The sequence below is a fragment of the Nyctibius grandis genome, chromosome 26 (assembly GCF_013368605.1).
Source record: "Nyctibius grandis isolate bNycGra1 chromosome 26, bNycGra1.pri, whole genome shotgun sequence".
Lineage (NCBI taxonomy): Eukaryota > Metazoa > Chordata > Aves > Nyctibiiformes > Nyctibiidae > Nyctibius > Nyctibius grandis.
Genome location: NC_090683.1, coordinates 3,568,682 through 3,581,823, shown reverse-complemented (window position 1 = coordinate 3,581,823; position 13,142 = coordinate 3,568,682). Strand labels below are relative to the sequence as shown.

Below are 13,142 nucleotides of genomic sequence, written 5' to 3'. Positions count from 1 at the left end.
GGAAAGAGGAGCCCTTGCTTGAGGCTGCGCCTACGGAGGGGCTGGAGGGAGGTCTGGGGTGAGGGTGCAGGTTGGCTCAGCGCAGGGGCTGACCCCCATTGCCCCCATCCTGCCTGGTTTTGCAGACGAGCTCCCCAGGCAGGACCCGACTGCTGCAGCACCGCGGCCCCAGCTCACATTTTGGGGCTGGTTTGGGTTATGGGATAAAGCTAATGCCCAAGGAGGCGTTACCAGAGTACGGCACGGAGCACAGATCCTCCTCGGTGCCGTACGTCCTCCACTGCGAACCCCGTGCCTGGTCCCCCCTGTCCAGGGAGGAATTCCCCGGGCGGGCGCCGAGATGCTGGGAGAGCTGCTCCCCGAGGCCGCGGCAGCTCCAGCGCATGTTCACGGACTCGCGGTCGCACTCGTAGGTGGCCAAGGGGTGCAGCCCCGCCGTGGCGTTGGCCCCGTGCCACGACACCCCCAGGCACTGCATGGCCCCCACGTTGAAGAGGCGATTTCGGGAGACCCATTTCCACTGCTGGGCCGGGGCGCTGGCGTTGCAGCCCTTGGCAAGCCTCACCAGCGAGTCCTTCGTCTCCAGGCAGCCCTGCGCGCCCGCGTTGTAGATGAGGAAGACTTTGGAGTCTGGGGAAGAAACAGGGGGAAAGGGTTAAAGTATCGCACTGTGCCAGAGCATCCTGGCTCCTGGCACGTGAAGTTTTGGGGTGCATCCCTGTGCACAGTACCCGGCACAACAGTGGCCACTGCTCCCCTGCAGCAATAGCCCTGGGGTTTGCCCTGCTGCCTGTCCCCGGGGTGACGGGCTCCAGGCAGGGGGATATGGATGGGTGTTTGCACCCAGAGCTGCCCGAAGCCTTGTGGCGTCCCTGTGAAGCACCTGCCAGCAGCTGTCGGGCATCAGAGCCCGTGCAAAGAGCTCGCCCGCTCCAAGGGCATCGTTGGAGCCGGTCCAAATTGAGTTCCATCGGCCGCAGCACCCCGAGGCATCGCAACGAGCCCACGCCAACGGCTGTGGCACCGGCTGTCTGCTCCGGGTGGAGAAAAACAGAGCAGGGAAATGGAGAGTGCAGCGTCATTTTTATGTGTGTTTGGGGACCTGTTACAAAAACAAACGTGAAGCAAACAAGAACTTCGGGGAAAGGTCCCCATGGCGCGATGGAAAACGTCCGCCCGCAGATGGGGCTCCTGCGGGCACGGCCCCAGCCCCGGCGAATGCCGGGATCCTCCACGATCCCAGCGCGGGCGGTGGGAGCAGAGCGAGGGGGATCGCTGCCAGCGGATCAGGCTGCAGAGGGGAGAGAGGCTGATCTCAACCCCGTGGTCCTGCCCGCTGCCACAGCCCGACCCGGCAGCCCCACGGCAACTCCCCGACCCCCAGCATCACCAAAGGGCCACCCCAGCTCGTGAACCCATCTCAAAACCTGTATAAACCAGTAAACCCAGGACATTACACTGGGAATCGGTGCTCCGGCTGACGTGTCATTTATAAAAGACACTTTATTTCTTCAAGTTTCTAAGTTAAAAAGCCGCCCCCGGGGCTCTGCGCAGCCGCTTCTTGCCCCAACACCCCGGCAAAAAGCTGCGCAAAGCAGCACATCAACAAGACGACTTTTGTCGGGGTTTTTTTTTTTGTTTGTTTGTTTTAAAAACGACCCATTTTTTTTTTCCACCACAAGCATTCACCAGAAGGCAAAGCGAACTCACGGGCCCCGCTATATTTAGCTTTGGTTTGCTTTGGTTTTTTGCCATTGTATGAATTTTTTTGGGCTGAAAAAGGTTTTAATTTCCTATTCCCCCGCAACCTCACCCTGCCCCAGCTCTGTCGTTGCAGGCGGCTCCTGCACGTTCGAGCAACAAACAGCTCGGCCCAGCGAACTTCTCCTGACTTGTCTCTGCAAGAAATGGAGGCACAAGGACACCCCCCATTTCATTTCAGAGCATCAGCATCGACCCGGCTCCAGAAAAGCAATGCTGCTGAAGGGCCGTTCCCCAGCCGAGATGACATCAGTGACGACCTCAAATAACCAAAAGCAAAGCCCGGTCGCACGGTGATCTCCAGGGAGCAGATTCTGTGCACGTGCAACAGAAAAAGGCAACGACTGGAAGAAAAAACATTTAATTTCTTGGAAAATATTTTTCAAATCATGGCAAGTGAGAAAGGAGTAAAAATTCAGATGGGGCTGATTTTGTTTGGCTGAAGCTCAGGTCCCTTAAACCGGTGCTGGTGTTTCATAGAATCACAGACTGGTTTGGGTTGGAAGGGACCTTAAAGACCATCCAGTTCCAACCCCCCTGCCATGGGCAGGGACACCTTCCACCAGACCAGGTTGCTCCAAGCCCCATCCAGCCTGGCCTTGAACACTGCCAGGGAGGGGGCAGCCACAGCTTCGCTGGGCAACCGGGGCCAGGCTCTCACCACCCTCACAGCAAAGAATTTCTTCCTCAGATCTCATCTCAATCTCCCCTCTTTCAGTTTAAAACCGTTCCCCCTTGTCCCATCACTCCATGCCCTTGTGAAAAGCCCCTCTCCAGCTTTCCTGTAGCCCCTTCAGGTACTGGAAGGTGCTAGAAGGTCTCCCCAGAGCCTTCTCTTCTCCAGGCTGAACAGCCCCAGCTCTCTCAGCCTGTCTCCATAGCAGAGGGGCTCCAGCCCTCTGAGCATCTCCGTGGCCTCCTCTGGACTCGCTCCAACAGCTCCGTGTCCTTCTTGTGTTGGGGGCCCCAGAGCTGGACGCAGCACTGCAGGGGGGGTCTCACGAGAGCGGAGCAGAGGGGCAGAATCCCCTCCCTCGCCCTGCTGGCCACGCTGCTGGGGATGCAGCCCAGGATACTGTTGGCTCTCTGGGCTGCAAGCGCACGTTGCCGGCTCACATTGGGCTTCTCAACATGAGAAGTTTCCCCAGCTGGAGCTGGCTGGATCCTGACCTGGACATCAGGAGCCCACCTCGTCCCCCCGCAAACACCCCTCTCACCATGCCAGCATCCCCCACAGCATCACCCAGCCCATCACTCTCCCCTTCTCATGTACAGTGAGGGGTGCTGTGACCCACCACCAGCACCCAGGACACGGGGAGGGTCTTTAAACACTTCTGGGGTGATGCAGCATCAGTGCCACGACCCGCTGGACCCAAGTACCAGCGCTCGGGCAGGATGAAGCCTCCCCTTGGTCACAGGCTGATGCCACAGTGCTTTGCAAGGAGCCAAACACTGGCCCTTTGGTACCAGGAATAGAAAAAGCTGTTCTACCACGAGCACCGCCGTGGCCGTTAGCAGCAACGGGCCACCCTTCTCTGCTTATCTGCTAACCCAGCTTTGCAAGAAAAAGTTAACAGCATGTTGGAAAAGCCCTGGAACCAGCGCCAGGAGGGGGTGTCGGGATGCTCAGCACTGCATCGGGGCCCTGTGGCACTGGGCAAGGGCGATGCTCGCCAGCAGCCCCGCAGCAGGATGGTGCTCAGAGGAAGCTGTCCAGACTGGAGGGGGCAGCCCCAGGGCCGGAAAAGCACAAAATTGTCATTTTACTCTAAAAAGAGAAGAGCTGGAGGTAGGAAATTATAGGCTAAGGGTTTCAGGCTGCCCCCGCACCCCGCGAGCAGCTCAGCCCACAGCCCCTTTGCCCAATGCAGGCAGAAGGAGGCACCAAATGTGCCCCCCCGGTCCCTGCTGAGCTCTGGAGGGACAGGAAGGCTTTAGTACCAGCTCAGCCTTCACACCTCCCCAGCACTTCCACCTTCTCCCCTTGCAAAGCCCGCTGTGCACCGACGGTGGGAGCTGCTCCCGGCGAGGCTGGAGCCAGGAGGGAACCACCGACACGAGCTCAACACACGTCAGCAAAGGCACGTGCTGTGCTTCACCCAACACATGCTTTTCTTTCACTTATTTGCAGGGAATTTGGGGCTGACTTGACCCCCATCGGTGCCCGTGACGTTGGCAATGGCACTTGGTCCTGCCCTTGGTGCACTGAAAGGAGCTTTCAGCCTCCCCAACCCCAGCAGCACGGCCGAGCCACGGGGGCTTCGACGCCTACGGACGAAACAGCTCCCCAGGGTATTTTTTCGCCTGATGCCCCTCGCTTCTGCCAAATCCGGGCTCTTCCCGACCATCTCCCAGCCGACGCCTGGGGAGAAACCTCTGAAACGCAGCCGCAGGCACCGAGCACCAGCCTGGCTGTGGCCGGCTCCAGCTCCACCAATGCTCAGCACCGAAACCAAGCACCGAGTGAACTCTCCTTGCTCCCACCCAGCTGCCGTTGAACAGGGTGGATGCGGAGTTGGGTGGGATGGGGCCAGTTCACACCAATGAATCCCTTCTCCCAACCTGGTATCCCGCAGAGCAAACCCAGCCCTCACAGGAGGCACCTCCAGGGGAGCATCCCAGCAGGACCGGGAATGTCCCCGTCCCTTCCAGGGCCCCCTCTCCTACCCTGCCCTCCCCAGCCATGGCACAGCTATGAGTGCCTCCTTCCAGAAATGCTCCTCAGGTTTTTGCACCCACCTGGGGACTTGAAACCCCCCCCGGCAGAGCTTTCCAACCACCCTCCGGCGATGGAAACCCAACCATGGCAAACACTGGCAGATCCTCCTTGTTGCCCCAAAGCTCCCTGCACACCCCATGCCTCTCCCTCCTGCATCCTACACCTTTCAATTAATCAATCAATCAGGTTGGAAGAGCCCTCTGGGATCATCGAGTCCAACCATTGCCCTGACACCACCATGGCAACTAGACCAGGGCACTAAGTGCCATGTCCAGTCTTTTCTTAAACTCCTCCAGAGATGGTGACTCCACCACCTCCCTGGGCAGCCCCTTCCAATGGCTAATGACCCTTTCTCAGAAGAAATGCTTCCTGATGTCCAACCTGAACCTCCCCTGGCGAAGCTTGAGGCTGCGTCCTCTTGTCCTATCGCTAGTTGCCTGGGAGAAGAGGCCGACTCCCACTCCACTACAACCTCCCTTAAGTACTTGTAGACTGCAATAAGGTCACCTTCGAGCAGGGCCAGCTCAGAGCAGCTCTGCTCCATCATGTCCTGCTCCTCTTCCTCCTCTGCGAAGGAACTGTGAAAGCAAAGCACAGCCCCACGCCTTCAGCAAGGATGCTGCCCTGTCCCAGCCAGGCAGACAGCTGGATGCTGCCTCTGGGTTACTGGTACGAGCATGGAAACCAGCTGATGCTACAAGGTGGGACGGTGGGGAGCTGGGGCTGTGAGCGAGACACCAGCTCTGCCTGCAGAAACCCTCCCCTCTCCCACGTGGGAAATACCAGGACGCTCCTGCTCTGGCACAGTGGGAGAAATCGGCCTTGGCGCTGGCGGCTGAACGCTGCAGGGATGGAGAAGCCGAGATCCTTTGGGGCAGCCCTCAAGGGAGTTTTTACACCCCGTGCCTGGCTCCAGGTTCTCTTTTTTTTAATTAAAAAAACCCCAAGTTTTTAGCCAGCAGAAAGCCTGAACTGAAGGCAACTCAGCTCAACCCTTCCCACAACAGCTTTGCCACTCCACAGCGAATAAGGAAAGCTTCGCAACCTGCAATTTTGGGGAACGTGGGCAGCACCGGATGAGAGAGGCACCAGGGACAGGGAGGCTCCTGGGGACAGAGGTGGCTGTCGGCGGTGGCAGACACAGAAAGCCCTGCGGCACGGCGCGGATGGGCGCCCTCAGCACTGCCCTGAGCGCCTCCCAGCCCGGCCACCCAGAGCACCCCTGCTCCATTGCATTTGTCACCCACCCATCACCAGCGACAAGTGTAGGGAGCACATTTAAGAGAGGACTGAAGCTACGGCTGGACCCCCGTCCCAGTTATCCCGGGCTGGAGCAGCTCCAGGGCTCTGGCCGCGATTTCATGCCACCCCAGCCGAAAGCAAACGCGGGCCCCAGCACGGCAGTGCCGCTCCGGCTCTGCGCCCGCATCCCCTGCCAGCCCCGGGCTCCTCTGCGAGGCTCATCATGGCACCCACTCGATGGCAGAGCCCCTCACAGCGGCTCCGGGGCCACCCTGGGGAAGGTGCTCCCTGCCCGGTGCTCTCACTTGGGATTGTCCTTTATTTGGGGTGACCCGAAAAACCCAGCTCCAAGCCCGCTCGCGCGGGAGGCTGAGCACACACACAGCAACAGGGACGATCCCCTCCGCGGAGGTTTCTGTGCCGCAGGTGTGGTTTGCTCCAAACCACCCAGCAAACGCAGCAAACCCTCAACGGTGCCTAAACTGGGCTCCGGCAAGACCCAGGAGCTCCTCAGGGGCCGCAGACCCCCGTGCAAGGAAAGCAAGCTGGCTAACGAACCCCTTCGGTCGGCTTTGGGAGCCCACGCCAAAGTTTTACCCGTATCATCCTGCAGCAAGAAACCTGCCCTTCACTTGCACAGTGCATAAAGAAACCCCCTTCCAGCCTGAACCTCGGGGCTTCATGTGCTCCCAGAACACCGAGCACAGCGGCCCCAAGCCACCTGCTCCAAATCACCATGTTTTCAGCCCATTATTGCTGCCCAAGGACAAGCAGCGGCTCCCAAACCCACGCTGCACCAGTGGAAGAAAAGCTGCGGGATGTGGCAGCTCATTCACCACAACCAAGGTGGGGATGCACCGAGCTTGGGGAAGAAGATCAGCAACAGAGAAGCAAAACCCCCTGGAATAAAAAACAGCAGAAGAACCACCACAAAGTGTTGCTCGTTGAATACAACATTGGGTTTCACCCAACCGAGTGAGCTTGCACAGCCCAGCCCAAAAATTCACCCTCTGGTGACATTTGGGAGTGCAGGACCCCGGCCGGCTCCGCTGATGGGTGCTGCAGGGGCACAGAACAGCCCCCAGCTCCACCTTAAATTCTACATTATTGGATGAAATATTCCTCTGGAGGCAAATCCCCTTCCTGGAAAGAAGTTCCCAGCAAAGCCCAGCGTTACCACCGCTGGCATCCGCACCCCAGCGGTCAGCCCAGGCGCGGTTGGTGCCATCCCCAAGGTCTTGGCGTGGAGAGGAGCAAAAGCACGGCCGTTGCCATAAAAAGCAGCGATTTTTGGCCCAAGGAAGGAGCCTGTGCATCCCTCCGAGGGCTGGGAAGGGGAAGCGGTGGTAAGGAAAGCAGCAGCTGTAGCTGTGGGAGCTCCCGACAGCAGAGCTGGAGCATCCCGCTGCCATGGACCGTGGGGTGCGAGAGCAGCCCCAGCCCGCGGGGAGGGCATCGCTGCTCTACCTCCCCCCCGAGCTGCTTCTGGGCGTCGATAAACTCTATGTAACCCTTACAGAGGAACTTCAGATTACAAATAAAAGGGAAGGAAATGCAGATGGCATCAGCAGCCTCCGTGAGGCTCTGGCTCAGGAGGGGGCACGGGCACCACCCCTGCTCGAGAACCGACGGCAGACACCAACCCCCTCCCACCTCCGCTGCTCCTAAATCAGAGGTTTGCACCCAAACAGCGACGCTACCCGACGTCCCACAGGCTCGCCCCGGCCCAGTACATCCCCGGGGCTCGGCTGGGGCCAGGCTCAGCTGAAAGCGGCTCCGGGTGCTCCAAGCCAAGCACCAGAATAAAACAGAAGAGTTGTTGCTTTGTTTTGTTTTTTAAAAATAAACCTCAGGGAATAAGGAGCAGATCTCTTGTTATAGGGGAGAAAGCGAAGCTCCTGATGGCCTGGTTGAGGGTACGAAGCAGCAGGATCTGCACTTGGAGCCCAGAAACTCCTCTTCGCTTGGCCAGCAGCGCGGAAAGAAGCTGCTGTTTATATGGTGGGAGCCGTACGAGACGAGCTCCTTACTTGGCTGCAACCACGCAGGCTACCTACCACCCTGCCGCCTCGCAGAGAGCCTGGACGGGCTCCACATACCGTGTTTCAGCCTCTCTGCAGACATTCAAAAGTCCATTCTCCTCGCGCCCTGCCCGAGACGCAGATAAATAAAAGTCCAGCCGGTTTCCACGGGGGATGCTGGCTCGTGGGCAGCTCAAGCGAGTCGCCCCCAGCCGTGGCAGGGGACAAGGGAGCCAGGAGCCCCAGCATCCGCCCTCCCGTACCCAGCAAAGGGTGGAAGGATGTAAATTTTCCCCATATTTTCCCCCAGACCCTCTCCAGGCTCCAGCCCCGCATCCAGAGGTGGAAATCCCGCGTTTGCCAGCTCCCGGGAACGCAGGGAGAGGCAGGCAGCACCATCCACCAACGGGCTCCAGCCGGGGACGGGGGGGTGCGATGGCCCCACTGAGAGCACAGCGGGGAGTGGCAAGGGACAGGGGTCCCCCGGCTGCCACCGGCCAGACGAACCCCCCAGGACGTGGTGGCTGGGCTCCCCGTGAACGTCCTGTCCCATGTACATCAACTCACCCAGCCACAAACCCCCAGCAGCGGCAGCCTCGGCCACGTCCCGCGGGGACCGCTCTGGCCCCGGCTTGTCCAACCACCCCCAATCTGCTCGCCCCGAAGCATCTCCCACCAGCAGCATCGGGACCCCCCACCCAGCAAATCCGCGGCCACATCCAGGGGTGTGATGTGACATGTGGGACAACCCTGATGTGCGTCCCCATAGACGTGGTGCCAGCAGAGTTGGCTGAAAACTACCAAATTTTTCAAAATTACTAAAGAAACACCCAAAAAAAAGAAAAGAAAAAAGATCCAGAGATTTTTCCTCCCTTGTTTCTCCAGCACCGTTCCCGATATCAACACCCCAAGCGGTGCCATCGGTGTCTCAGGACGGGGGGTTCCCCATTTCACCAAACCCAAGCACACCTGCACAGCAAGGACCAGCCCCCAGTGTCCCACAGCTTCTTTTTTTTGTAATTAAAATTATATTTAACACGAAGCTTTTCTTATCAGGTGCTCTTTGCTTGCTTCGTGCCCAGCACTCAAGGGCAAGACCTGGGTAAACGGGGCTGTTCCCTGCAGAGCCCAAAGTCACAGTGTCTGGATTCAGGCAGAGGAAAGGGCTCCATCTCCCCATTCCTGCTCTCAGCACCGTCCTGCAAACGCGCTGGTTTACACAGAAAATCCCATTTATGTCCCTGCTACAACAGCACGAGGTGCAGCGCAGGACTGAGCCCTCGCCGGGATGGGGATGAAGGGATCATCGTGCTTGAAAAAACATCCTGTGCCCTCTGCAAACACCCAAACCTTCGCTCCAGGGCTAAAGAATACTCCCAAGAATTTGCAAGTCAATCCACTAATCATTTTCTACTCCTTAATTAATTAAAGATGGGTCCTTTAAGAAAGAGAGCATCTGTGTGGGTCTCTTTTGGGCTCCGAGTAATCTTAAGAATGAGAAAAATGTTGATGCTCCGCGGTCGCGGCACAGTTCAAATTAATTAAAACTCTGCTCCTCGGCTGCACGTGAAGAACAGAATTTTACAAATTGCTTAAAAACAAACAACTTTGAGGAAAACGCTGGGTCGGGACGGGCTGGAGCGAGGGCGGCCGCCGCACACGCGCTGGCTCCCACCCGAGAACCGGCCACGCTCCGTGGAGCCGAGCGGGGTGGGATGAGTGGGGTGGGATGATGAACAAGGTAGGATGATGAGTGGGGTGAGATGATGAGGGGTGCGATGCACCAGGACCCCTGGCAGAGCTGCCAGCGTGGGCAACGGCCCTTCGCTGCCCTTCCCTGAGCACCCGCCGAGGCACCGGAGCCAACGTCTCCCACTATGGCTTTATCAGCTGGAAAAGATGATTTAGCAGAGAGCAGTTATACCCCCTCAGCAGCCATTTGCTTTGATTTCAGGGCAAAAAGAGTTTCCCTGGAATATATTTCAGGAAGAGGGAAGGCAGGAACATGCCTCTGCCCTGCAGGGAAAGGTGCAAAATCCAGCCAGAAATAAAGTGGAAGAGAGAAACCTGCAACGTGGCTTTAACCATCACCGCGACCTCACGCCTGAAAACGCTTTCTCGTGTGCGGGCAAGGTGTCCCAGGGTGGCATCTTCACGTGGGTAACCTTCGGGGTCACCAACCGCCCTGGGTGGTTTTGGGGGAAGAGGCCAGTTTTGCACCGAAGGCTCAATCTCTTTCACTTCTCATTCTTGCACTCCTTGCGCAAGCGGCCGTCCCTCTCCCCGCCGCCCCGTCCCGTCCTGCCTGGCTGCTGCGAGCGTGCCGGGGCGGCGAGGTCCCCGGCTGTCCCCTGCACCCTGCCAGGAACAGAGCCGTGGAGCCGCTGGGCTTTTAGCGATGCAGCCGACACCTCCATTTCCCTTTCCTGCTCCCAAATAGTCCAAAGAAGCTCGAGTTGTAACTTCGTGGGGCTGCATTTGCCGTGCAACGAGCTATTTCCATCGCAAAGAGGAAAACGGGGCGGCAGCATCACGCAAAGGCTGCTCTGTTTGTTTTACAGGCTGTAAATTCTTCCCCGGGTCCCTTTCGCCCCCTCCCCTCGCCGCAAAGCTGAGGCGGCAGCTCCTGCCCGCGGCCGCTTGGTCCCGCAGAGGGCACGGGACGGGTGGAGAAGCGGATCCAAAGCACCATCAGGGCCACGTCCCCACACCAACAGGGGGACCTTGTCCCGCCTGCAGCCCTGGTGGGACAGGAGCTGCTGCCTCAGTTTCCCCAAGAAAGGTGCGTGGGTGCTCAAGCAACGCTGCAGACATGGGGCAGCCGGCGGCGATATCCCACTGAGGAACCACAAACCTCCTGCCAAAAGCCCCGCTCCAGCTTCCCGGCTGTCCCGGCGGCAGCGAGGATTTGGCACAAACCCCTCGAGGAAGCATCAGCTCCCCAGGGAAAGCAACGCTGTCTGCCCGGCCAGCCCTCGAGGCCCCATCAAGAGCGTCCTTGCAAAGAGCACTCACCCAAGGGACACTTGGGACTAACCCACCCTGATCCCAAAACCCCAGTGAGGGTCCCTTCTGAGCCGCAAGGCCAGCCTGGAGCTGGGGGACCTCCGATGTGTCACCTCCTTCGGTGCCACCCCTTGCCCCCTGCGCATGCCAGGTCTGAGCCGGGGGCGATGCCGGGGAGAGCGGTGGAAAATTGGGGATGGGGGGGTGGGGGGGGGAGGAATTGCGGGTGTTCGCACCCACTCGCCGGTGGGTGCTCGGTGGGAGCAGCACAGCACCGTGGGCTGGAGGCAGCTCAAAGCTGCCTTGTTCCTCGCGGGGTCGGCTGCCACCGCGCTCCCACCTCACAACCACCGGGACAGAGGTGCCTCTGTCCTCAGACCCGCCACACCTGGATGCCACCGACATTTTTCAGGGCAAAACAGCCAGAATCGGTCCTTACAGGTAGCCAAGCCCTGCTGAAATCAAGTTAACCCCCTTAAAACCCACAAAAAGGAGGAATTCATGGCCCTCAAGGAAATTAGGGGGAGGTTTAACAGGAATTCAGCTGTGGAAAGTTGGGGGTTCAGCCGAGATGTCTCCAACCACCAGCAGACCCTGGCACCGCTCTCCTGAACGCCCCGGGGTACGGGGGTCTCCTTCCCCATCGCCTCCTCCTCCCTCCATCAGACACCCAGTTCCCTCCAGTCCGTGCCGGACCCCTCGCCTGGCTCGGCCCCGTTGCCAACACCCTATGGGGACCCCGGGTTTGCCCCTTGCGATGCTCAGCGCTGGGGGGGCTGCTGGGCTGGGGGGGAGAGGGGAAAGCCAGGGGGCAAGGGGGGAGGAGGGAACAGTGCCCTCCCATGCTGCCATTTCCAAATCTGCTTTGGATTTGCTAAACGTACTCTTAATAAAATAGGCCAAGGGTTTACGATTGTTATTGTTCAGGCAAAAGTAGCCAATTTTGCTCTTTTTTTTGTAAAAAAAAGTTTTTTCAATAGGGCCAAATTAACCCAAGGGAGCAACAAAAGCTGCTCCTCGCTCCTGTGCTAGACTGTCCTGGGGTAAAAAGTGGCTGAAATGGCAATTCCAGGGGCCGTCCCGGGGAGCCTCAGGCGTCTGGCACATGGTGTCTTCAGAAGGTTGTTTTTTTTAAAAAAAAAAATACAACCCGTTGACTTTCTTGGGAGAAGTTATGAAAAAAAAAAAAAAGGCAGTTTGCAATACTCGGGCCCCGATCCCGCGGGGCACTTTTCTATAGGATTAACACGCCGGGAAAGGACGGGGGGAGGGTGGGTCAAGGATGGGAGAGGGAGGAAACTTCCAACAAAACACTTCGGCCCCTTCCCGACCTGCCCCTCCGCGAACTGTCCTCCCCGGGGAGACAAAGGGCCGGAGCGGGGCTGCGGGGCGCTGCGGGCCGGCGGCCGCCCCCAGCCCCCCCCACCCCCGGAGCCGGCCCGGGCCCCTCCCGCGGCCGCGGAAGCGTTTCCGCCGGGTTCCCCAGACGCTGCGTGGCCGGAGGGCGCGGGGAGTTAAAACTAAAAATAATAAAAGCGAACGAAAACGCGGCGGAACGGGTCAAAAAACACGACGCGGCGAAACCGGAGAAAACAAAACGCGGCGGAACGAACCGCGACCGAAGGAGGATGAAGTAAAACAAACGGCGATAAAAGCAAATAAAACATCCTGGGAGGAAATAAACCGGAGCGATGGGAACCGCGCCGGAGCAAAGCGGCCCCTCGGCTCTCCCTGGGGTCCCACCGCGGAGCCGGGCGGGGGGGGAGTGAATCCGTCTGGGGGGGGGGGCGTCTGGGGGGGCTCCCCCGCCCCAATCACAATTAAAACGCGAAGTTTCATCCCCCCCCCCCATACTAATTAAAACGCGGAAAGCCGGGGAGGGGGGGGGTAAGGAAGGGGGGGGGGTCCCACCTGGGTGCGCAGCGCCGAGCACCAGCTGGAGGCCGAGGAGGCAGCAGAGGGGGGCGCGGAGGGGCCGCGGTGCCGCCGAGCCTCGCCCCATGCCCGGCGCTGCCCCGCTCCGCTCCGCTCGGGGCCTCGCTGCTCCCTCCGCGAGGCCGGGGGACGGCGGAGGGGCGGGAGACGGAGGAGGAGGAGGAGGAGGAGGAGGAGGAGGAGGAGGAGGAGGAGGGACACCGAAACGGGAGAGGGAGGGGAGAAGGGGGGGGGGGGGGGGGAGAAGTTAAAAAAAATAAATTAAATTGCGCGCCGGCCTCAGACACTGCGTCAGCGGGAGCCGCGCTGCCCCGGCCCAGAGGAGCGGCGGGGGGAGCGGGGAGGCGGGGGTGGGGCCGGCCGGGGGCTCCCGGGGCTCGGGGGTGAAGCAGGGGGCTGGCAGGAGCGGTGCACAGCCCGGCCGGTGCATCCCTGCAGACCCCCGGGGAGGGCTGGCA

The 13,142-nt window shown here is 59.6% G+C and overlaps 1 protein-coding gene across 1 annotated transcript in view; it reads right to left on the bottom strand.

The window, feature by feature from the left end:
- Positions 1-12,804, bottom strand: part of MRC2 (mannose receptor C-type 2) — a 28,554-nt gene extending 15,750 nt beyond the window's left edge. Inside the window, exons 1-2 of the mRNA XM_068418539.1 lie at positions 12,661-12,804; positions 232-630 (exon numbers count right to left, since the gene is read on the bottom strand). Coding sequence (XP_068274640.1) covers positions 232-630; positions 12,661-12,751 — 490 coding nt within the window. The 5' untranslated portion in view covers positions 12,752-12,804. The remainder of the gene's footprint in view (positions 1-231; positions 631-12,660) is intronic.
- Between the last annotated feature and the right edge of the window lie 338 nt (positions 12,805-13,142).